This window comes from Centruroides vittatus, unplaced genomic scaffold, assembly GCF_030686945.1.
Source record: "Centruroides vittatus isolate TY-2023 unplaced genomic scaffold, ASM3068694v2 contig_93, whole genome shotgun sequence".
NCBI classification, from domain to species: Eukaryota; Metazoa; Arthropoda; class Arachnida; order Scorpiones; family Buthidae; genus Centruroides; species Centruroides vittatus.
The window spans coordinates 103,707-130,534 of record NW_027122616.1 but is presented as its reverse complement, the minus strand read 5'-3'; the positions used below and the strand labels follow the sequence as shown (position 1 = coordinate 130,534).

The window sequence follows — 26,828 nt, the reverse complement described above, 5'->3', positions numbered from 1 at the left end:
ACACAAATGCAAATAGTTAGAGGAGTAGAGAAAAAAGACAGAGACCTCAAATTTGATATTACAAATTAAAGAAAAGAGAGATGAATGGAATTGTATAACGGGCATATTCACCTAATATAAACATCAATAAGACTCAATAGTTATGTCACAACAAAACAATTGCTGGATTAGATCTGGCTATATACAGAATTTGCCAGATATTCAAACTATTAATTATTAATAGTTTGAGTGTTAATAATAATTGAGTATTTTTGTTGGTTGGTTAGTTGGTGTTTTTTTCAGCACAAGAGCCATAAAGGTCAAGCTGCATCATGTCAAATGGTAAAATTGTGTAAATAAATAAATATATATTATATAAAAAACTGAATATACATAATATAAAATATTAATAACAAAACACAATAACAAGCATATAAAACTGTACAAATAAACAAAACAACAGGGTATATAAAAGTAAAAATAAATAAATAATCAAATCTGTTTATACATGTTAGTGACTTTCAGAAAGTCCAGTAACATGTCAAGATTTGGCCTCTGGCCCAGAATTCCCAACACTTGTATTTTTAAAATATGTCTATGGCTCCTGTTAAATACAGAGCAACTGCACAGTATGCATGAAGACTTAAAGTACAGTTGCAACACTGGCTTACTGGTTGGTCTTCACCCTTCTAAAGGTATTGATGAGTCAACCGATTATGTCCGATTCTCAAACGAGTAAGAATAACCTACGGTCTCTTGTCGTAAACCTCATTAGGGGTCCAATTTTCTATCAGAGGCTTAATCTCATGTAGTATTGTGGACTTGTTCATTCCATATGTTCTGCTGTATCTCTGCCAGTCATTTCTTAATGACAGGCTTCAAGACAGTGCCTTCAACAGGCATTGAATGCATTAAAGGACTAGCTGACTTTGCAGCTGCATCTTCTTCATTCCCTCTTATATCTACATGGCCTGGGACCCAACAGAATTTGAGAGAGAAATTCAACACAGAGATGCAAATGAGTTTATGAATTTTAATAAGAACAGTATGTGAAATAGGTTTAGATGAGATCAAAACTTGAAGTGCACTAACTGAGTCAGTATAAACCACACAGCAATAATGACCTTTTTTTCTTATATGTTTTAAGGCTAAGTAGATAGCTTGCAGCTATGCAATAAAAATAGATGCCTCAAGAGAAATTTGGTCTGCTCTGATCACAGCAGACAAATGATGAACCAACATAGTTCCCTGATTTAGATCCATTCATGTATATGAGAATTAAATTTCTATTACTATAATGGATCTCTGCAAACAGCTGTCTGTATACAAAGTCTGGGGTAGATTCTTTAGAATACTGCTTTAAGCTAAAGTCTACTGTTATAACAGGAGTTGACCAGAGTGATATATTAGTGAGGTCACGGCCGAAGTTTTCATCTCTAAAACGTGAACGTCAAACATCGAGTGCCACTTACAAGATAGCGGCGCTAGAAGTTCGACGTTCACATTTTAAAGATGGAAACTTCAGCTTCAAACTCGCTACTATCAACCTCAGACTGTGAGATGTTAGTTGTGTCCAGGTCCATCATTCTGCTTATAATATCATTTCTACTGTCAAAAGTAAGGACATGAGGAAGGAGCTGCAAATAATCTTTTAAGATTAGGATTATTTAACATAGAATAAACAGAGGGTTTTGTACTAGGATTTCGGTTTAATTTAATAAAAGAGAGACATTATCATTTTATCTTAGTTACAGATATATAATTTAACATATTTCTGTATATTTGTTAAACTTGTAATGATGATGATTTTCCTGTAATGTTTAATTGTTGCTAAATAAAATTTTAAAACTAAGTTGATTCTTTTTTAATTATGTTAATATAAGATATAAAATTATTCGTTTATCAGAATAATTAACAAAGTTAAATTCTTTCAGAAAAGCATTAAAGGATTTGTGAAAATCCCTAAAAAAAATATAATGCAAAACAACACTTACCTTCTCAATTTTTGTTGATTAAATTATATAACGGTCTTAAATAATTTTCCAACAATTCAGAAAGTAAAAAACTTACCTTCTTTCTATTTTTTCCTGTTAAAAAATAACGAAAAATAAATAACTAAGTGACTAGCATTTCAATTATTTGAATTTATAAACTGCTCTTATTGATTAAAAACAATAAAAATCCTAGAATAATACAAAGATCTTTAATGACAACTTTCATTAATTTTACAAAAAAAAAAAAATGACTAACTTCTAAATAACTTTACCATAGACTGTTACAAAAGGTGGCATATTATATCACAAACTACGACACTAAAAATTAGGTATTGTAATTATGTAAATATTATAAGACAGGAACAAGTCACAACACAAATGTAAAACTCTAGCTTCTGTAGCAGCTTACAATAGAATATTTAAATGTTCGGCAGAGTTTACAGAACATGTTTTTATTGAATTTATTGTCTTATTAAATAAAATATAATTAAAAGTTTTTAACTGAAGTTAATCAGAATTGTTGTGAAAATAAATTATATAAATTTAAACTATAAGATATGCTTTAAAGGAGTAGTATATCAACAACTGTTCACTGATGAGTGAGATAACTCAAAGTACTAAAAGCTATGTAACACTGCTGGGCCGAACTTGACGTTCATATGTGGCTTTGTAGCTATGTAACAGTTGTTATACTTCATTAAAGCATACAGTATCTCATAGTTTCAATTGTTTAATGGCGAAGTTTTAATTTAATAAGACACGACGACTTAACTCGTTAAAATTTGATGCTTTTAACTTCATCACAAAAAATTTTTATTATTATATTGATCCAACTATTTTAAAATTTGAGAGAACTTGGACACTAGGAATTTTTCCAGAAATTTTGCACTACAGTAAAATAGCAACCGAATACAAACATTACTTGCCAACAATTGGAGATTAAATATTGGATATTGTTTTAAAATTTATTTACCATAATTCTGCTTTATAAAGCTTTGCTAATTTTAAGATTCATTCATTTAATATCTATCTATTCATGAAACTTTCAATTCATCTTCAAAGCATTCTCTTTTATTCCAATATTTGAAATTTAATTATTTTATTCAATGTTTAACCAATGCATTAATTCATTTGCTTTGTTCCATTCTCTATTTGTCTCCAGGCTTTGCCCTCCTCTGGAAACTTTTTGTGGATAGCCATGAACCAAAGTATATATTTTAATTTGTATGCATAAAACATACTAAAAACGCCAAACTAAACCATCTAGTAGGGAACAGAAATTTAATGACAAACTAACATTTTAAACCTTATTCAAAGGCCATCATTAGGTTCTAAAATAAAACATAAATTTCAATAGAACACAAAATTTAATGTAATTGGATAGACATATGTGCAAGATGTCACATACATAGGCCATTCTCTACCGGATTAAGGTGTTGTTCCGTGTTATTATTAACAACCCATACTTAAAGTGTGGTTTATATAAAATATACTTGTGCATATATATCTCTTAATTCTTTTACACAAAATTTAACTATTTGCTAAAAAATCTTTACATAGAGAATAAATGATCCAACTCCACAAACATAATTTCTTTTTTTAAAATGAATTATTTATATAAAAATTTGTATATAAAGTTTTTTACATAAAATGACTAGTAATTAGATAATATAAAAAGTTTTATGATGATTTCATTTGGTACGTTAATTAATTCTATTTATATATTCTAATTTAGGTAGCTTAATCTTAATATTAGGTTGATTCAAATATCTAGAAAAGAACTTCAAGGTTGCTTCCTCACATGGTCGTGAGTCACGTGATCTTGGAACGTTCCTCTCGTTCTGAAACCCAAGTGACCAATAAGGACAGACTTTACGTTTTCTCCGAAACTAATTCCCTTAATTGAAATTATGTACAGTACGTATTTACCTCCCTACGTTTCGCCCCTAAATTTAGGGGAAAACCCCTAAGTTGGCATCACAATTCAAATTTCGTGCCTATCGGAAAATTACACGTTGCCAGATTCGCTTCCATTGAATAGTTAGTTGGTCGTAAAAAAATAAAAATTAAAAATAACGTTGATTTTATAGGGTATTGAATTAGTGCGGGTCCCTACGTTTTCTCTAATCCGTACAAAGTGACGTACCGCCTTTTTTCGGATTAGCAACTAACTGGTTACAACAGGCAGGAGCAGATGGGGAACTTGCCTAGAGCGCCAAAATTCCAAAATTGTTACACAGACGAACTAATAAATTCACAGAAAACTATCTTATACGATTACGGAGAAAGAATTATATTAGGAAATATAATATGCATTTTATTAATGAATAAGTGATCTTTATTATTTTTAAATTTGCAACAGACTAATGAAAGACCTATCCAAAGAAAAAATATTTAAATTTGTCCCTTGTACTAAATGCTCTAGCTGTGGCCCTTCTGGGTAGCTATAACCGAAGACAGGCTGATGAGCCAGGTATGTTTCAAGGGTAATCGATCGTCTCTCACCACGCGGCCGCGCCTTGTGAACCTGGGGAAGCCCACGGTGGGCTTTATTAAAAGGCCCGCTTAGTATTGCTTTCAAGATTGAAAAAGTAAAAATATCAACACGAGACAAATTGGCAGCACTTTGTTTCTTTACTCTCACTGTTTTCACGAAGTACATTCGTTGTTTGTGGCCCACCAGTGGCCAAGCGGTCTTCGTACTCTGAACACAGGGAGTTCCGTCGTGGGTTCTAGCCTCGATCGTACGAGCTGACCACGTGGAATTTTTCGGGTATTCTTCACATCTGTAACGCCTAAATAGAGGCCAGTTGCTTTTAAAAGACCTCCCGGAAGGCATCTTCCCCTAGGCAGATTGCCCAAGTGCCATAACTTAACAAACAACAACAATATATTCGTTGTTTGTTCTCGGAAATTCATTTCGATTCTTGAACGTTCTCGATTCATAACAGTTGATTCTGCTCCTAGTTAATTCTAACAAAGAGCCTATATCGTATGTCCTCTTGTCACAACCTTCGTTTCTATGAGAAGATTCAAATGTTCTCGAAATACAGTTTGTCAGCCTCTACGGCACAGTTATAGTTTGGGCGGTAATTTGAAAAATTTGTAGAATATAAAATTCCACTGTCTTTCCTTAATCTCGAGAACGGAGTTAGATAAATGAAAGTGGAAACCAGATGTGAAAAGATTAATTGTAATTGTGAGGCTTTCAGTATTCTTGGTATTACGGAAAGCCCATAAAAATTGAACTAAGATTATTTCTAAACATGAACGCCCACGCTTTTATTTTTGGTTGCATAATATCAAATAAAAGTTAAAAAAATGAATTTTTTACATTTTAGGGCATTTATATGAATAAAAAGCGTTTGTTTAAAACTTTTTTTTATGTATTTATATTATTTTCTATCTTTTAGTTTTATATATGTAACACTGAATTATCGAAATTCCTCTTCTTTTAGCATTTAATAAATGAAAAAGATATGGGCATAACCTCGATAAACTCCAAAGCCATCCTAAATATAAAATCTCTTTTTTTGTAACACTTTAAATCTATCCTATCTTGACACATATTTAATATTTCTACACATTTCCGTAATTAAAAACAACAAAATTTCATATATTAAAAGAATTTCGAATGTTTACAGCTGACTCTCCCTACGCTCCAGCCAAACTTCGGACAACGTGCGATCGAAGCGCTCGAAGTGGCAGAAGTATTTATTAAACCAGTATATCTAATAGACTCTGGTAATAGTTTGCTTTACGTGTAGCGCCATCTATTGTAGGATCTTTACAAATTTTTATTTTTTGCTAATTGCTAAAATTGTTTGCAAACTTTATAACGTATTGTCATTAAGAATACATATGCATGTAAAGTTTCAACTAGATCGGAATTGGGTTCAAGTTGAGCTACTTTATCTTGATGAACGGACAGTGAGTTAATTACAGAAAAACTTTCCTAACTCAAACGTCTGTCACGCGAATACTGTATTTCTTTAACTCGAGAAAATCAAAGCACTGGGTAGGTCTCAATGAACAACATTTAACGTCTCCGACTTGAATTTTCTCCAAGTCGAAGTTTTTCTTGGTCCCCGACACCGATTTATGTCGCTTTCAACTTCCCGGACTACAGTAGAATTTTAGGGTTTATTGGGATCCTAATTATCGGACTACCATGAAATTTTCAGACAGTTAGTTGTATCTACTCTTCCAACGCCAATTTTCAGACAACGTTCCAGTCCGAACAAGATGTCATTTCGCTTTTTCTTGACAAGATTTACCTGCAAAACTGTTCGATTCCATTAGTTACTTTGGACGTTTTGCTGAAAGGTGTTACACCGGCTGTTTAAAACAAAAATAAAACTATCAAAGATTCTTCATATAATGCAAGAGAGATAAAAATACAAATCTATTCAGAATCGCTCCCCCCCAATTCTTCTCGGGACACCCCATTCTTTCAGGTTGAACTTAATTTCTCAGGAAACTCCGCTGTAAATGTATCTTGATGTTTCTGATCCAACGAAAAGATTGGCTCTTGTTAAATTTCTCAATGATTTTATGATATTAGCCACGTTTGGAATAAATCTTGCACAATACGTCACTATAGCAAGTGAACTATCGCGAGGAAGATCCATTGCAACAATTGCAGTAACTGTTTTGTCGGGTCTTGTTCAATCTCGTTTTTGAAACGTCCGAAAAATTCCGGTTTTCTAAATACAATTTGATATTTCCGATAACATTTAAAGTTATACCTACGTCTTGCAATATTTGTGATATTTGGTGCAATATTAAATCATGTTTCTGTCTAGACCCACCTATTGAGTTATATCATTAATAACGTTAAATTGTCGCGGGATTAAACTACGAAACGCTTCGATTGCTTAATTTACTACAAAAAATATCTTGAACCTAAACAGTTTTGTGTGAGTGGCACGCATAGCGATTGATCCGGACTGGAAACTATCCAATTCAAGCCGATTGCAGTCCAGTTTACTAAAATCTTATTTCCGTAGCCACGATATCGTCAAAAGTAGAAATTACATGTCTTTTTTACATTTGTTAATTTCTCAAACATTAAGACACATTCTAATTGCACAGGGATCAGGTTTTTGGCTTTTGTTTCCAGTGTATCTGAGATGCCCATAGGGTCGGCTCATCTTCAACCTTCTGTAAATGGTAAGGTTTTGTCGATGCGTTTGAGCAACTGGCTGTAGAACGATAATAAGTCTTAACTCTTTGGCCTGCACCTTTTGTGACATATAATTATGCGATTACCTTGTAATTATGCCATACTGTAGTTCATCCATGAATGCGTCTTTCCGCGGGAGAGGTATTTTATCCACATATCGGCGCAACTGTGTTTTAGGATTTAACTAGTTACGATCGTTGCTTGGAATGCGTAGCCCTTATTGATGTGTCATATGTAAGTTATTTAATAATATTCATAGAAAACCTGAAGTTTGCGGACCTAAAATTATTTTAATTTAATTAATAAATAGTGTGATTGTGTAAGAACGGGTGGCACAATCGGTTTATTTCCAACGTATCGTAAAGCAAGACGACGAACGTATGAGCTTTCCGAGCTTGAACTTATTTTAGGATACATTTTTGAAAGTGTCCACGTCTGTTAACAATGCTTAAAAGACTTCACTAGCATTGCTGGTATTTTAATTAACTTTAAAATTTACATAAGTATGTGTCAAATCGGTAATCTACTTCTAAAAATATTATAATAGACATTGAGATAGTTCTGTTTTCCATTCGAAGCATATCCAGTTTGAATCAAAATATTTCTTGGATTAGTTCACGTTTTTCTTGTCTAGAAAAATATATTAGTTTCTGTTAGTTTCGTATAATTATAAAATACAGGATATAAAACATTGATATGTAAAATTAATAAAAAATATATTTTTATCTGTTATTAATTAATTTATTAGCCAATCGTAAAATAATAGCACGTGGGATATGAAATGAGCCATTCTTTATGTCGACGTGCATTTTTTTTGGGGAGGGAACACTCCAATCCTCTAATCTGCGAGGATGTGAAATTCCTCACATCCTCACAACTTTCCTTGAAATCAAAGTTGGGATCTTTTGCCATTTCTTGTTTCCTCCTATTTCATTGCGAGTCAAGATCAACCACACTTGAAGCTGATCTTTTGACCTTCGAGTAGTGTTAGCCGCGTATGTTCTTTACCCGCAATTTGTAAATAAGGAAACACAATGAGAATTATTATTAACTTACTATTATAAGTAAAAATGTATTTACCATTTCATAAACCTCGAAATTTTTGGCATCGTTTAGGTTGGTCGTGGATGATAAAAGTTCGCATAAGTTCGTGTCGCTTTCGTAATTTATTCCAGAACATTTTGGATTTTGTATACATCGTTTTTGACAGAATAAACGTAATTTTACCTCTGGTATTTCTTCTAAGACATCGCTAGAACGTTTCCCAGATGCAACGTAACTGAAATCTCCTTGATTGACTGATATCGATTGTAAAGAATGTAGCAAAATGGACATTACAGCTAATGCTGAGGTTATGGCTATCATTTTGACAGCATTAATGAATGAGAATATTAGGCGGGTTGATACATTCTGTTCCTTAAAACAGAAAAATCGTGAGTTTCGAATTTAACTAAACAGCTGCTTCTTTAGTAAATTTACATTAAATGCTGTATAAACTGGGTAGAATTATATTGACAATTGTAAGTTTTCCGAGAATTTAAAGAATTGCTTTTATATTTTGTACGTAAAGAAGTTAAAACAGAAGCACAATCGAACTTCGTTTGCCACTATTTGTTCGTTTACGAAACTGATATCAAATTGAGTGTAGTGCTAACAAAGGAGGTTCAATTGATATCACTAACAAATCGTATGCCAAATGGATACAGTTCTAGACTTTGTTTCGACATTTTCCATGTGTTAATTAATGTAATGTCGCGTACATATTAAACGAATTAATCTTTTATTAGTGTCTAATCCCGAAAACTTTAATGTGTTAAACTCGTTTAATACTTGTACTCTGAAGATAATATTTTAGTATGTTACCGCATGCTTAATTATCTTTTATTTGATACCATGCTTAATTAAATTGGTTAGTGACATCAAGTGTAGGCTTACTTCCCTTGTAAACCAATGAACCCCGAGCAATAAAAACTGTATACAAATTTTCGGTGTTTTCCATTTAACTGAAACATTCACTCCCACTTGCATTACACCCTTGTCATACAGTGAAGCACGAAGGTGTCATTGATAACTTACTTCGGAATAGAGAAAAAACAAATTATATATTACGTTATAGCTTCATTGTATGTACGGTAAAACTATGAAAAGCTTAATAATACATTCAAAATGATTCCAATGATGGTCTTGGATTATATCCTGTAGGAAGAAGAGAGACCCCCAAAGATAGAACAGGCCACCCTATTTAAAAACGTATAAGCCCACATTTTGGAAAAAGTTTTTAAGTATACCCTTAACACTTAAATAGGGGCCATTTTCAAATAGAAAGTCTTCTCGGGAGGCATCCCTTCCTCGGTAGATCGCGTTGCCGTGTACAAAGAAATGGCGACCGCATTGATCTTATTCTGTGGCTCATTAAACAAAAATGAATTTCATTTTAAACGTTGTCTTATGAAGTATTCGAACGAGACAGAAAGTTAGGCTTTACAGTGGTTAAGTGACTCTTGGGCCATCTTGTATACCGAACTAGAAAGGCACCGCTTGATGGTTACACAGTATTTGAAATCATAGATATAAAAGACGACGTCATAACTATTCTGTTATCTTAGCAAAAACAAGTTGAAAGTTCTCAAATTTGATAGATTTATAAGAAAATAACAGGAAAAAGTTTATACAGAACAGTTAATTATAATAATTTTTATCAAGTGATATATGGCGCTCTATGTATCGTCGCCAAGAGACGTCAGCGACTGAATGGATAATAATAACAACAACAAATTTATCATTTTAAAGCAAAGTTAGGTTCTAAAAAGGTGTAGACTAGTAATTTACGATTCCTGAAAGCAACTTTTTGGCATATATGACAATGTATGGAAGAGCCTCAGGCATATAACTTATATTGTAATATCGATACAACCATAAGAGGCCACGAAAGAGAGAGGATGACGAGACTTCGGCTCTGTTGCCCTTGTCGGATTCATGTAATAAAATTTTAATTACAAAGTCTTACAAGTAAATTTATGTAATCACAATTGTGGAAAACTTCACGTCAGAAGGAACAGGGGAAAACCCCTTAGCTTTCCTGAACCATAATAGTCAAGAGAAATTCATGACACTCACCCGTTTGACCTGTAGTTGGCCTGGATTTGCGCCTCACCAACGCAATAATTCGTTATAGAGAAATCTATCGCCATTGCTACTAATTAACAAATTAAGTTATACTAAGGTTTAAAGGTGTCTTCTTTACACTAAACAGTCATTTATCTAGCGACAGAACAAAAAAGATGGAGCCATATTGCTACGTCTTTCAAGTACTCGGCACCGATCGATTTTTAAACACACGGTGCACGTCGATAGAATTATTCTTGCATAAAATCTGTCGATTTTCAATAGGTATTATTAATATACATAATGTAATATCACAGGTATTTGCATGAAACGTCAGAAGTTAAGAGATGAATTGACGGATATATGAACACAGCATTTCAATTGTAGTTTAGAGAATCATTACTTATACTTCTTCTCGAGTGCAGATGGTATCCAATCAACATTACAAAATTAGGTAAAAATGCGCGTAAAGTCTTATTTAATTTTAAAATTTGACGTAAGACTAGTATATATGCAGGCCTATCACATAATTTTAAGATAATAACATAAATCTATATTGTATCAGGAGGAACGGCACTTGGAGGGGAGTCACTCCCCTCCAAGTAAAATATAATATTTTATTGATACAATAAGCAAAATATTGTTTATACGAAGATAAAGCGTAGAGTTTATGACATTCCCAAATATACAGCTAAACACAACTGTAACACAGGACGGATACACACAGGTAGGCTACAATAACATGATACCCAAACCTACAGCGAAGAACCCTTAATAAATAACCATATATTGAATATCGTGTCAAGACAGATATGGTGCGGTATGTATGATTTACATCATGGTGGCTATCCTGTAAGATATACAATTTAAGCGTTTATTTGGCTGATTCTTTAACTGTTTTTCCCCACAACTGTATTCCAAATAGGGACTAGAAGTATCGCCATTATTTCTCTCTTCCAAGATTTAATCGACGATCTCGACATGCACTGACATTCATCATATTATCACATTCCATCAACATCCCAATTAGGGGTCTGGTCGAACTGGTGATACAGAAAGGCTTTCTTAATGTCGGTAAGTCGGAAAACATTAAAAAAAGGTGAAATTTTAATACTCAATAATTTAACCTTTATTGTAAATACATAACATAAATTCAAGAATACAACACAAAACACAGTTCATCCGTAATTACGCAAGGTATTAACAACCTCTCTATATATATTCTAATAAATTGTCTTTATTGTATTGTAATTCTTCGAATCTCAACACGGGTGCATCCGGCGCTTTATCTTAAATTTATTATTTACAGAATTGAATTTAATATTTAAACATATTCAAATATCAACTTTCCTATTCACTTCATTAAAACATCTATTCTTTTAGCTTGGTTTGTAACATCCAAGGCCCATTTTTCGGGTGTAATAAATGACTTTCCCGCATCTTAAAATCTTATTTCTAGATTTTCGGCAAGTTTATCACCCAAAATAATTAATTTAATTCAGTTCCGGGTTAATTGTTTTCTTTCCAGACCGTTCTAAATTATTATAAATTATAATTATATCTGTGTTGCATCAAGATGTAGTATCATCCGGGAAAATCCCTGCCTGTTTATCCGCTCACTTAACAAAATTAGCTGTTAATTATCAATAAAATACTTTCGTAACTGATGTATACGAAATAGCTCGACACCGTTAAGAAGAATCGTAAAAAGATAAAACAGATAACAAAGGGTATAAAATGTGGGAATTCCTAGAACACAACACGGCAGAAGGATATAAAATGGCGTGAGGAGATAAATATTTTAGACTGAAGTTTCGGATAGAGAAGACAAGTTGGTAAGTTGTTTTATAAGCACTTTTATTATTCTGTTTTGTTAAGTTAGATATTAATTTTTACATTTTGGTAATAGTTTTATAATTCTCCAGGTTTGATAAAATCGATTAAAAATCGTGAATAATGAAAGCAATTGTTGTTCTTCTTATCTTGGCTCTCATCTTATGCCTTTACGGTAAGGACATTTTAATTTATAATAGTATTATTTAAGAAATAATACATTTGTAGTATTGAAAAATATAATTTAAATGTCTAAAAAAAGAGAAATAATTTTTCCCAACAGCCATGACAACCGTGGAAGGTGCTTGCCAATTTTGGAGTTGCAACAGTAGTTGTATTTCGAGAGGATATAGACAAGGATATTGCTGGGGAGTAGGGTATAAATTTTGCCAGTGTCAATAAAATCTTTCTTAATATCTCTGTAGTTGTTTACCACCGAAATTTGTTTAAGTAACTCAACGTTGTAACGTCTTGCAGATATATATAACCCCGATTAATAATTTGTAATTAATTAAAAAATATTCTTTAAAGTTATCTTTTTGTGTCGTTTCTTGTGGGAATTAAGCATAAGAAAGAATAAAACTGTTTTGTAATCGTGACATTAATTAGGAATTTAAATTCGATTTAAAATAGACAGCAATTGAGACGAAAAATACAAGAAAACTTCCTTTTTTTTAAAAAATTCTATTTAATTACTTTTACTCACTGAGTACACTGCTAAAGAAAACAGGGAGTTAATCCTAGTGCTTACTCTTGATGTGAGTATGCTTCTCATATTATAATATTGGCAATTTGAGCATAGTGTACAGTAATATACAGTATTTTTATTTACAAAATGTTCTCTAGGAGTTGGTCATTCTTTGTACACGCACACATACACACCGTTTTTATTTTGGCAGCGTCATTCTTAAAAGGTCTCTGGACAGCATCAGGAGATCTCGAGGAAGACAGAAATATTTATAAATGAAAAGCTTCCAGAAAATAGAAATAAACAAGAATTTATTGGCTTGTACAACGAAAAGCAAAACTATTTTTAATGGGCATCGCGTGAGAGGAAACCTGGAAAAAATACTGTATTTAAAGGGACGATCGAGACATTAGAAGAAGAGGAAGATCTTGAATAACCTGGGCAGAAAACACCAGAAATTAGATTGAACACAGTGAAAAAAGGAAGGAGGCACAACATGGAGAACCATCATTCCTCAGTTGCAACTCTTTGATAGGAGTAGGCTACAAAATAGAATATGAAACCAGATGTACACTTCTACCAGAATATTATCAAGAGAAAAATAAGAATATATGGCAGTGTCCCCTCGAGTCAAGTCTGGCACCACCTGTGATTTTCCGGCTCACAGAAACCTTCGAGTGGTCACGTATGAAGGACTTTTACGGAGTAAGGAATATAGGAGGAAAATTTTAGAGAGGCAAAGAAGCCCGCAAGTAACGCACTCCACTATACATTAAACCGATAAATAACAACAATTATTGGCCAAGTTCGTAAAAATTTTATAAGAGAATAGAATTAGTGGACGAGTCTATCACACAATTAAAAGTTCCCGATAAAGTAACTTGCGATAACTCACGAATAACGAAAATAGTGTCGACAAAACAACGACTTTGTAGAAAAATAAGCTAGTTTTAAAGGAATTCATTAGTAATTTCATTAATTCTATACAATTTTTCGAGTCCGTACTTGACCAAGTTCCATAAAGTGATACTGTATGCGTAATAAAAGGGCTGTCCGCATTTTTCTTCAAATTTCTACTTCCCCATTGTGGATAATAAAATTCATAAACTGTATAAAATCTAATGAAATGAAACGTCCATTGAAGTTCAACTCTTCCCTCCCCTGTCGGACTTGTCATAAATATAACTTAAGACCGCGACGAATCTAAATCGGGCAATGGATTTTCTTTGTTCTTATAAAGTATTCTTTGTCTTCCCAATATACAAGCCAGAATGAAACACAAATTTTGTAAGTTTCGTTGTCGATTTTATTCTGTTTTTTTATATCTTCGTTATGCTTTTGTATTTTCGTTAGTAATTTGAGTGATACTGCTTTAATATGGGAAGTATTTTATAGGGTCAGCAGAACTCAGGAGAAGACCCTACAAAATACAAGGTAAGAAAATTATACAAATTAATTTATATACTTTTTGGCTTTCGGTAAGACAAAGGCACAACGTTTGTGATAGGTTAAGACTCATTTTCCAGTTCCTAATTAAAGAAATACATGCTTGATGCGAGTAGGAAAAACAAGGACATTCGCCCTTTGTCTTAAGCCGAACACGTGATTTAACATCAGAATAATGTTCCCAATTGTTAATTTAAAACGTGTAAATTGTTAAAATTTACACGTTTAAATTAGAAAATTACCAGATCTATTTTTGTATTAGGCGAATGGCAAAGCGTCGAGCACGTGGTACACATAACGCACGTCACACATCGAATGTATAGCACGCACACACGCAAACACACTACTACTTTATCGATAAAAGACTTTCGTTTCATAAGCTTTAATCAAATCAAGATTATTTTCTTCAACACTTCTACATTTTACATCAATTCTTTTAACTTCTAAACACCAGACGTGTAAGTATCGCTTAGTTACTTCCTCACCGTAAGAAATAAAGCACTCATCATCTACGTGTTGCTGTTTAAATAAACAGAATTGCACGAGTAATTAAACACCCGAATTAATTTAATCGCTGACGGTAGAGAACTGGAGTAACACACGTCTGACAAACGTCTGTTACGGAGATCCAAATCAAATTGTTTATAGAGGCGGTGACGTCACGAATTGATTCATCGTCACACCACTTCGCTTCCCGTCTGCTATTTTTACCTAGTGTTCACTTTATCTATCAATATTTATAGCTTATGAGAGGGAGAAAAAAAAGAGGAGGCCCTCTGCTAAATTCGTAAATAACCGTCTACGAGGCGGTCAAGGTTAGTAATCGACTCATTTGTGCTCCTCTTCCTTGTCTTTCTCGTATCCCATTCTCCACCCTCCCCCTCGTTTAGCTTATTTAGGAACCACTTATCGAATTATAAATGTCGGGTGCATCCGCAATCTCGCTACACCATAGCAACATCGACGTCATTCGAGCTTCGTCTACGTTTTCTCTTCTCTAGTTTCCTCCGCACACTAGCGGATGAGTGACGATGACGTAGTGTGACGTCGACGACACGCATCCACCTACGCTTCCACTTGTTACTGGTGTTATATATTACTTTACGGGACATTAGGTAACGTAATTTTCTATTGTTTTGTTTTTTGTTACGCGTTACGTTACGTCTTCACTCCTGTCACTTCTTGATTGATCTCTCGTTCCTCGTTTTACCGCGTTACGTGCCCATTAAACTGTAACGAGAAATTGTACGATGTTACGACTCGTATTTATCGTAACTTAAGGGAATTTTTTTTTTCTCACTGATAATGGATATTTTATGTAACAGTTACAAGGACGACTGCCTTTTTTTCTTCTTCTTTTTTTAATCTGAAATTTTACTTTTGAACCTCGTTTTATTTAAAAATATTTAAATTTTAAGATTTATTTTCCTTAATTTTATAAAAAATTTAATTTTTTAAAGTCACACGTAACGATAAAAATGTGCATTTTTTACTGTTAAATTGTCTTTTTATTTCTTTTAATTTTAATTATTTAAATTATTTTCAAAATTTAATACATTTTTTTTTAAAAAATTCGACCTTTTTTAGAGGGAAATATTTTGAAATTTATATATATATATATATATATTATTATTATTATTTATTTTTTTCATAATTCTTATAGAGAAACGGAGATATTTCTACCTGTTCTGTTGAAATAACATATTATAATATTACAAAATATTTTATAAAATAAATAACCGAATTTTTCAATTTTATATTGGGCTAAAATTAAACTTCTTAAACGTAAATTAACGCACGTTACGTCTATAATGTTTTATTAAATATATACCCCCGCTTTACGACCGCAGTCTTTAAAACTCCAATGTTCTTAAATGTGGTGTTAATTCTTTACTAGAAGTATATAACATATATTATGGTATATGTTTATTTAATGGTATATTTAACACTCATTTCCATAAACGTAACGTCGATTTATGGCACCGAGCTTATGGGAATCGGTAGGATCGCTTTACGACGGTTTTCTAGAATTCGATTGTGTCGTAATAGCCTGGTCTGAATGCGGAATTGGCACTTGTAGTTACGTGTAAAAATTGTGTGACGTGAATTGTTTACTCCTTTTATATGTCTTGATTTTTCTTTTATCTTTACTTCCTCTTTTCATGGGCACGCTTCTACCATAAAGGCTTGATTAATTAACACGAATACCTGCGTAAGACGGAACTGTAAGGTACAATGCTTTTTCCGGTTTGGCAGGTTCCGTTTTGTACAGGTTTTTCTGTATAAATTTAAATATTTTTATCCATTCGTTTTTGCACGCGAATGGTTCCATGTAAATGAATTTATTAGATTATTAAATTTATTATTTAAAATAATAAAATATAGAGAAAACAGGAAGCGAAATTACATTCTAGACAATGGAGTTTCTAATATAAAACTATAAACAAATTAAGCAATTAACCTTAATTTAACGTTAAACAAACAGCATTATATACTCAAAACCTTTACTTTTAAGGAGTTAATTAGATAAATTAATTAAGAAAACTTTGATTACGTCTCGATGAAGAACCTTAATCTATAAATACGTCTTCTTGTGTTGGTGTGAACTAGTCTAACCTTAAATTATCTTTAAATAAACTGAAAATATAATTAATTTTACGTACAGAAATCAATTATGTAGATATAAAAATGTATAAATATTGCTTAATGCACAATTGAGGGAAATTATTGCATCATTTCGGGGGATTATTTAGTGTAGACTTTGCATTGTTGAAATGTAGTAGCAAATTCCAACGTTTACTGTAAAATGTTATAATATATCTGTTTATATATATCTTTTTTTTCCCACTCGAATTACAAGCAGAAGCTTGGAAAAAATGGGCGAATATTCCAATTATATCACTTTAAATAATGGGTTAAATATGCCTCTCATAGGACTTGGGACGTTTCAGGTAAGATTTTTGAATATAAAATTTAACAATAATATAGAGTTAATTTAATTAGTGAAATACACTTATAAAATATTAATTTTAATGAATAGAAACAAGAGTTTTAAACCTTAATGCGCTTGTTAAATGTAATGAAAAAGTCCGTCTGTTTGTCTATTCGTCTGATCTCTTTTAAACACGAGAACGGAGTTAGATATGGAAAGCTTAGAGCCAGAGCTCGGTTAATTACACACGAACTTCCGGTTGGATCGAAACTCGTGTGATTTTTTTTAAATACAAAAAACTCACTTTTTAAGAATTATATGTTTCTATTAAGACATTAATGTTTCTTCTAAAACATAATTAAATTTGAGGTTAGATTTACCTATGGTATACAAAATGGCGGCTCGTCTCTAACTCCAGCAAACAGAAGAAGGGAAACAGTGGGGACGCACGTTCTAACCCAACCTAACCTATTCTAATAAATTACCATAATTATTACCAACAAAATTATTAGAATAGGTTAGGTTAGGTTAGAACGTGCGTTCCCACTGTTTTCTTTCTTCTGTTTGCTGGAATTAGAGACGAGCCGCCATTTTGTATACCATAGGTAAATCTAACCAAATTTGAATACAGAAAGAGGGGAAGAAGTCTAAAGAAAAATATTGAAGTGTTTTGTTTTCAGTCGAACAGGTCGGCTATGGAAACAGCCTTAAAAATCGGATATCGATTAATTGATACTGCTTTTATATACCAGAACGAACAGGAAATTGGAGAAGCTCTAAAACACTCGTTTGACACAAATGTGGTCAGGAGGGAAGACGTCTTCATCGTTTCTAAAGTAAGTACAGTAATCTCTGTAATCCGACACATATCGGACCAACGGGTGTCGTATTACTGGATTTTTTTATATGTATGTATGTACCGTACAGTAAAAAAAAACGCACATGTTAGTTTATTGTATTAATCTCAATTGAAAAAGGTTAAGCTATTTGCACGTGTATTGCTTACATTACATGAAAGTTTTTCTAATAAATATTTACAATTTCGTGTTCTAAATATTTTTAGAAGACGTAAAGAAGTCATTCGATTCAACGTATAAAATACTTTTATTTATTATTGTTATTGAAAACGATCGAAAAATTAATAATTTATTTAAATTCCAACGTCATAAATATATAAACACATCTTGTTTATACAAAAGTTTCGTTGTAAACAATTCATTTACATTAAAAAGTTTTTACGTTTATTTTCTTTTTTTTTTTTTAATTTTATTAAATAACTTAAAACAATAGTAAATTCTTAGTCTAATGAGATATTTTATAAGAAAATCTTTACGCGTCACAACACGTTACTTTCCGGGCTCTGTTATACGTAACAGAGGAAAAGTATGGCCGTCAAGATTTTTACATTTTTGGACTCAGGGACTTTGAAACTTCGAGAGATGCAAAAAAATTCGGGGATTTTTCTGTATGTATGGATGTGTGTGAGGGGCTATCTGGAGTATGGCTACAAATGGCCCTTGTTGCAAAATGGAGAATACAGTCATGCGCATTGGTAACTTAGCAGCTAGAAAAGCCTGGAGTGGGACTACTTTATAATCTACTTTGGTGTGTGGCTACCTTTGCTGTGTAGAATTTCTGGCCACATAAGTGACGTGATCAACTAAGTGCCCGGTCCTGTACAGAGGAGCAAGTGGGGCACTTGCCCCGCTTGCTCCTCCATTTGTCTCCAAGCCTTGCCCATTGGAAAACTTTCTGCGGACGTCCATGGCTACGTGGAATTATAAAAAATTGACACAGAACTGTAGAGTACTCTACTGAAAGCTTTATACAATTATAAAAATAATAATAAATAACATTAAAATATAAAAATTCACATAATATTGTACTGTACATCCCATGCAACGTACAGTAATTCACATTTTTATACTGGGCATTAATACTTAATAATAGAATATTGAAATACACGTACAGTGAAACAAAACTGTTGCAATATGGTTCATTCAAGTATTGTATAGTACTTGAATGAACGGAATTGTTTTTTATCCGTAGTGTTTTATGAAATAGTAGTAGAAGATTATCTAAATATTGTATTTTAACAGGATATCACTAAATATGTAGAAGTGTCAAGTGACAGAAAAGAGTACTAATAATTAAACAGCTGTGACACTAGTCTCATCGATATTTTTCTTCCTCGAGTGTTGTGATTGATATAGCTTGATCATTGCTGATTCATGTAATCATTACTGAATTCTGGAATTAAATTTACTTTGTCGAGTATAAAATGAAAAGGTTAATGTTTCCTTAGGTAGCCAAGATGGCGGCTCGTCTCTAATTCCAGCAAGGAAACAGTGGGATGCACGTTCTAACCTAACCTAACCTGACCTATTCTAATAATTTGGTTGCTAATAATTATGGTAATTTATTAGAATAGGTTAGGTTAGGTTAGAACGTGCGTCTCCACTGTTCCCTGTCTTCTGATTGCTGGGATCGGAGACGAGCCGCCATCTTGGCTACCTAAGGTAACATTAACCAATGAAACTTTAATAAATGTTTATGCCTTTTTTTATTTGTTACAAAATTATTTAATTATTTTTAAAGTAATATAATTTTTAGCTTCCAAATAATGGACATCGAAACGTCAAATACTTCCTTCAAAAGTCTCTTGATGCTCTTCAACTGCAATACTTGGATTTGTATCTTATCCATACTCCATTTGCAGTAAAGGTGAGGCTCTCTCCAATACATTTATCATTTGTTTGCAAAATTTAGCACTTTAATGAGCTTTTCCTTAAATTAATTTCATTAAAATCAATGGCGCGTATAGCTTCGTGGGGCCCAAATAAATTTGAATTAGGGTCATGTACAGTGTTGACTTTAGGCATTTTTCTTCGGGGGAAATATTTTCTTATAAAAGATTGGTTTGGGGTCCCCTGTCGTAGGAGGCCCAGAGAATGGCCCTTTTCGCCCATAGGATAACGCGCCATTGCATAAAATCATGATTCTAAGCGTAATGTTTTTGGATGACCATGCAATTCTTTTATCTCTTCTAATTCTATAAGAAAAGCCAAAGCATTTATCATTTATAAAATACTATTTTATAAAATTTACACAATTTTGCAAGTTATTAATCGTTAAAAAGATTATTTTATAACAAAATGGCGATTCGTTTAAAGGGAAATCATGATCTGGATATGTATCCTGTAGAAAATGGAAGATTAGTTATAGACGAGGAGGTAAACTATTTAGAAACGTGGAAGGTGAGTGAATACTTTTTATGCATTTTTATTAAGCATTATAATCTCGTATATATTCAATAAATTTATATCTATTTACAGAAAATGGAAGAAGTTGTTCGCTTAGGAATGACGAAAAGTATCGGTTTATCAAATTTTAACAAAGATCAAATTGAAAAAATATATAACAACAGTCGAATCAAGCCAGCAAATGTTCAGGTATCGCTCTTATATGTTTAAATAACATTTAAATCATTCATTACAGGTGTTAATTATGTACAATGGCCTAGCAGAAATCAGAGACGAAGCCATTAATGTGTAGGCTGAAATGTTAAACGGATTAACAGTTAAAACATTCCAGATTATAACTTACAATTTTTTCATGTTTTATCTATTTATGTACCCATACGATTGTTTTTATTAAAAAATTCTATACACATTTTACCCTAAATGGTACAATGTTGTGTACAGTACTTTATCAGCATTATGAATTGGTACGCCAGCTTTATATTTCCAATGGTAGAAAATACAGTACGATCGTTAAGTCCCTCCGCAGTGTGTCTCGGTCGAATGGTGACGTCATAACTTGCTTTAACTTTTTGGATGTACAGTACGGTCTGTTTGTGACGTCATTACTTCGTTGGTGAAAGCTCCTCCCGTTTCGCACTTGCTGCGGAGGGACTTTACGATCGTATTGTATAACGGATTTCTCCACGATGGAATTCTTAGAGTTTGTTAAACACTACGATAGACGAGAACACTCGCTACTCCAAAGTATGTTCATGCATTGTCACGCCTTCACAAGGAAAGTCTGTTTAATCGAGTGGATAAAACCGCTGAACACCTGAACTGGTAGTTGGTTGTGGGTTCTAAGTTCACCAACGGGCTGGCTACGTGGAGTTTTCCGGGTTTTCTTCACGTTAGTAGCACCTAAATAAGGGTCAGTTTTCCATAAAAGTCCTCTCGGGAGGCACCCCTTTTGACAGATCACCTACGTGTCACGTTGCAGTAGCCAAATAAACCAAACAAACCCACCCTGTATCAGCTTCGAAAAATCACATTTATATAATCAGAATCAATGTTTCATCTAAGGCACGTGATCTATAACCAATTATACAAGTCTTAACTCTTGACTGCAGTGAATCGGAACTGCCGCCATTGTCTCGCGCTTCGAACCGACTATTTTGAGTACTTGGAACTAGGGGTGGATCTACATAGGGACTAATAGGGCTTAAGCCCTGGGCACCCAAGTGTCAAGGGCCCACAAAAATTGAATTATTATCATAAATTTTTAATACTTTTTCATTAACAACGAGTACATATCGTATAGTAAAAAATAGTTAATAGGTTAGGTTTGGCAAAAATGGGCCCCATTGGACTTCCCCTAGGCCCCGAAAAGCCTATATCCGCCCCTGCTTGCAACGTATTTTAGTTTAAAAGTTTTGTCGTAATCTGCGTATATTTTGATGGTATTTATGTATCTTACTTTTTAAATATTTTTCTAATTACTTTCGTGTTTATAGTTGTTTCAGACCAAAATGGCGACGATAATAATGGTGGCATATCCGGTTCCGTTATAGTACGGTTCTATTTTTCTTTTTAAAATTTACTTTCTTAATTTTTTAATTAAAATGTTTAATTACAAATATCCGTTTATTATATGACCAATCAACGGAATTAATTTTAAATTATTCTCTATTATATATATAGAGTTGTGCATAAATTATATAACGAAATATGAGTAACTTAGTGTTTAAATAATGATAATCGAAGGCTCATTGAGAAACTTCGTCTAAAGTTATAACAAATACAGGCATATACACAAGGTGTCCTAGCATCTGTCCAGGGGCAAAAGATACCTTTCCAGTATTATACGAATGTATGAATGTGGTGCATACTTGTCCCGGCGCTAAAATAACCGAAGATAGTGAATTTAAGACAATTTAGCATAGCATACAAATAATCTCTGACTGTAAAAAAGTGAGCTTTATTTTGTACAGAACGATATCTTCAATGGCAATACAAAGATAAGAAGGGAGCGAGGAGTTATGAATGGCTTGCAGCATTCTTTCACAGGTCTCTCGTATGACCCCACAGAAAAAACTCAGAGAAGTCAAATCTGGGGAATGTTGTGACCATGGAACAGAGCCTTGTTTTATCCTGCTAGTACTAAACTTGAATAGTAGCGCCAATGGCCAGGCATCGAGGCATTCGTTCACCGTCGTGTTTAGGATGTTCACTATTTATGGTGACATCAATGAATATGGTACCAAGAAGTTGCTCACCCCAAATTTCAATCCAGACTTTAGGGTAAAACGCACTCGGTGTCGTGTATGTCGCGTGCATCGTGGTGCATGCTGTACCCTGTGGTGCACATTGCGACGTTTATCACTCCAATCCGGAAAACAATGATTCGTCATTCCGTAAAATGTGCCGAATTTAACGCCATGTTGCGCCACTCAAATTGCTGTGAGGCATCGGCAAAAATATAGATGCTGGAGCCTTCTGTTTAAAATGAATTGACATTCTGGTCCAGGACTGAGAGCTGGCTTAGCTATCACACTCAAGCTCTGGTTATTACATATGGAAAATTCCTTTGCATAAGGATAAGAATTTACGGGCATGGTAAAAGGTTCTCATTAGATCTTCATTCTGTTGTTGACAGCAGGATGTTTTGAATCACAAATAAAAATTTTTAAGGTTCCTACACTAGAACCATCAAGAGCTACAACATGATGTTTCGACCATTCGAATTTATTTATTTATTTATCATGTAAAGAGGTTTAGAATTTCGATTATAAAGCTTTTTCCACGCAGAGAGCATTAACTTTTTCTGTAAAGGCTGTTTGGGATTGGGGTCCTAGACCTCTTTTCGCTTAGAGAGCACTAAGCATTAATTTTAATATCAACAAAGATACAAGATACTTGGAGTGAATATTTTGTATCAATCATTGCCACGAATAATCTTTATTTTAAAATTAAAATATATTGCTTTAGCACAATAAATATTTGAAAATATTTCAGGTCGAATGTCACCCTTATCTTCCTCAAGTCGAAATTTATAAGTTTTGTCAGGAAAATAACGTATCAATGACTGCTTACTCTCCCTTAGGCGCACCATTCCTTCCAGAGTTTTCACTTAAGAATTTCGGAATGTAAGTAGATTTCTTACTATAAATTAAAACTACTTATTGTAATTCAAAAGAGAATATAATTCACATTTAATTCCATATTTCACGAATGAAAAACGTTATATTAGTATGGTAAAAGATTTTCCCATTTTACTGGATGAACCCATTTTGAAAACAATCTCTGAAAAATATGGAAAATCTCCAGCTCAAGTAATAATTATGAATTTTTTTAAATATGAAATCAAATTAAAATAAAATTAAGTATATTAAAAACATCAATATTCTCCATTTTTATGTAGATTATTCTACGTTTTTTGGTGCAGAAGAGGATTGCAGTCATACCCAAAAGCTGCAACGAAACCAGATTAAGAGAAAATTTACAGGTGATTTCTATAATTAATTATTTAAATAAAGTATAATCGTTTATCTTAATTACATTTTTAAGTTAAAATATCGCAAACGGTGATTAATTTGATAATATAAATCATTACTGATTATAGTTTCAAATTTTAAATATTCTTCCACAGATTTTGGATTTCAGTTTATTGGAAGAAGACATGGAAAATTTAGGAAATATAAAGAAGAGATTTAGATATTATAAATTCAATTTTATACCCGGGTAAGTGATTTATTTTATTTATTTTCCTCTTTCATTTTCTGATGATCGCGCGATAAGGATCTCATTACGATCCGGTTTCAATCTAATCCCGGATCCTGGAGATTCTTATTGGAAGAGGATTTACATCGAAGTTAGAAAATATCCGAATGGGGAGCCTTGAAAAGCTGTAATATAAGAGCAAGAATACTTGAATATGATTATCTTCAATGTAAAAATAACCAACGATTCTTCAGCAGTGGTTCTAATGACGCCAAAGGCGATTCTTTAAGAATTCCTATTCTTTTTATGTCCCTACCTTGGCAATTCGTGAATAATCACGGATTATTCAAGAAGGGGAATAATTCATCCTATTTCATACATTTTTTTTCTGATTTCATTGCAAATCAATCCTTCGCAATGGGCAAAATTTAAAAATCTACCATGTGGTTCATTGTGCGTTGGTGTGGTATCCCTACGAAATTCAATCCAATTCGCTTTATTTTACTTTAATATGCAAGATTGCTTTAAAATTATTAATAAATTTTACTAAATTAGTTTCGTTTATATTGACAATCACTAAGATTTTTGTACTCCGAAGTTCCACAAATCCAGAAACCAAAATTAAAAATATGTAATTCTTCCAAAAAATTAAATTAATTTTATGATTTTCCACGTTAAAAAATTATAGCTGTATTATAAGATTCTCTCATTTTATTTTCTCATAAAATGTCATTTACTTTGCTAATTTAATTATTGTATTTATTTCAGATTGTCGGAACATCCACAGAATCCATTTTCCGAGACTTGAATGAAAACGTTCGATTTATTTACTAACAACTCACCTAATAAATTTTAATATTATAAAAATTAAAACAATAGAAAAATAACACATATAAATTTAATTATTTCCAATTAATTGCATAATGAGGAAGATGATTTATGTTCTTTTATCCTATAGAAATGAATGTAAAAACCAATGCCTAATGCTATCATTGGTGTAACACCATTGGAATTATGATCGTGATTAAGTACAGAGAAAAATTATATTTTTGTTATCATTTCAAGCCCTTTACTCTGTTAAAAATTGATTATTTCAAAGTATAAGACGAAGAAATATCATCACATAACAGTCAAATTTCCGGTTTATTATTTATTTCATATTCAACAATATAAAATCGCAATTATAAGAAAATTTCGGCCCATATTTACCCTCAATTTATTAATAGAGGAAAGATAGAAAAATACAGTAACAGATTTAACTGGCATTTTCTTTCTGCACTACGTAGAAATGATTGTAACAATATCATTATCAGTACAAGATAACGGTGAAGACATCGCAGAAAACAGATTATATATGTATAAATCATAAATATTTTTATCGCTGTTTTTATATTGTTAATTCGTTACTATTCATGTATAAACTAACTTTTTTATTGTTATAACAAGTCGACATTGTAGCACCGAATTGCCTCTAATGGCGATCAGATATTCACACGTCTATAACATAATAAACTTAATAAACCATTATATAGGTTGTGGTTAATTAGCAAGGCCAACAGCTTATCAGATGTTCTAAACAATTAATGAAGTGTTATTATTTCGGGTATGTAGACACGAGAATAAAATTAGTGTAAAATTGAGAAAAGATTGAAAGTAATGCCAAATTAATTTTACAATTATTTTTATTTCATAGTTATTACAAATCTTTAGCCGTGTTTTACAAACTTTTAGAATTTTGAATATCTCATTCTTCGTTCTATAATATGGAAGCTTTTGTTAACTGTCTTACTCTCGCAAGAATACCGTTGATACAATAGTGTTGCCGTAGTAACGGAACAGTCGATTACATTTATAGGTGATAGAGTTATACAGTTTTATGTGAAAATTCCGTAAGTAAATTTATTACGATATAATTATAATTTAATTAAAAGATTTATGTAATTTCGTATTTAGAAAATATCTAATTTCCCGTGTTTTAAATCGGTTATTATTATGTTTAGTGTTTGTATATAGATTAATATCTGAAATACTTTAAACAAGATGAAGTATGAAGTCGCCCGTTTCATATTATATAAATAATTTATTTTGTCTTTCATTACTAGAACGGCATCATCATTAGTGTCTACATCAGATTTCAGAAAAGGTATCGCCGATAATGATGTATTCTAGTTGACTTGTCTAATTATAAGGTGAATACACAAGATTATTCTGATAAACCCAGCAATTTAATTTTAGGATATGGATTTAATAATTACTAGTATTGTATTCAGATACAGTATTTAGCTATTGGTTCATATTCTATCACAATAATCTCTTTGTTCCAACGTATGAACCCAGTAACTACTAGGAAATGTTTATTTTTTTTTAAGTTTCTACTTCCTTTTAGTTTGTTTTGCTTTTTCCAGATTCCTACATATGGTCTGGGTATCGTACAGGATTGTTGCGCGAGATTTTATGTCATATATACCTTGATTTAGCGCCACTATTTGTTCACCTCTAAAACTGGCACCAAATTGAGTGTGACGTTAAATACCTCAAACAATAAGAATTATATGAATCTATCTATGCAAATACGTGTTCAAAATGGTAGAATTTTCTTTTTCCCCGAATATCATAGTAAAAAAGTTCTTTTCTTCATATTGTTACAATGTCTCCGTATTCACCTGATACATGTATGACAATTGACGAAGGTGTTAAAGTTTAC

General features: G+C 32.5%; 1 protein-coding gene and 1 long non-coding RNA gene across 5 annotated transcripts; both read left to right on the top strand.

Moving 5' to 3' along the window:
• The first annotated feature begins 12,047 nt into the window (after positions 1–12,047).
• Positions 12,048–12,512, top strand: LOC136984817 (uncharacterized). Its single transcript, XR_010882241.1, has 3 exons — positions 12,048–12,098; positions 12,173–12,271; positions 12,380–12,512. It is a non-coding gene; the product is annotated as an uncharacterized lncRNA (long non-coding RNA).
• Positions 12,513–14,636: 2,124 nt separating this feature from the next.
• LOC136984837 (1,5-anhydro-D-fructose reductase-like) lies at positions 14,637–24,997 on the top strand. Of its 4 annotated transcripts, none has more exons than XM_067281980.1 (11): positions 14,637–14,688; positions 17,094–17,181; positions 17,843–17,998; positions 19,776–19,886; positions 20,336–20,419; positions 20,498–20,614; positions 23,420–23,550; positions 23,655–23,736; positions 23,826–23,909; positions 24,054–24,145; positions 24,893–24,997. In XM_067281980.1, the coding sequence occupies exons 2-11, from the start codon at positions 17,107–17,109 to the stop codon at positions 24,930–24,932; spliced, it is 972 nt and encodes a 323-aa protein (XP_067138081.1). In that variant the 5' UTR covers positions 14,637–14,688; positions 17,094–17,106; the 3' UTR covers positions 24,933–24,997. The 4 variants fall into 4 exon arrangements, with proteins under 4 accessions (XP_067138081.1, XP_067138082.1, XP_067138080.1 ...); XM_067281981.1 differs by lacking the exon at positions 14,637–14,688 and adding an exon at positions 15,129–15,345; XM_067281979.1 differs by lacking the exon at positions 14,637–14,688 and adding an exon at positions 15,129–15,345 and having other exon boundaries at positions 17,091–17,181.
• The last annotated feature ends 1,831 nt before the right edge of the window (positions 24,998–26,828 follow it).

Coding starts and splice junctions, on each gene's coding strand:
- LOC136984837 (XM_067281980.1), top strand. CDS start 17,107: ATGGGCGAATATTCCAATTATATCACTTTAAATAATGGGTTAAATATG. Junction 20,615..23,419: donor TCAAGCCAGCAAATGTTCAG/GTATCGCTCTTA, acceptor AAAATATTTCAG/GTCGAATGTCACCCTTATCT. Junction 23,551..23,654: donor TCACTTAAGAATTTCGGAAT/GTAAGTAGATTT, acceptor ACGTTATATTAG/TATGGTAAAAGATTTTCCCA.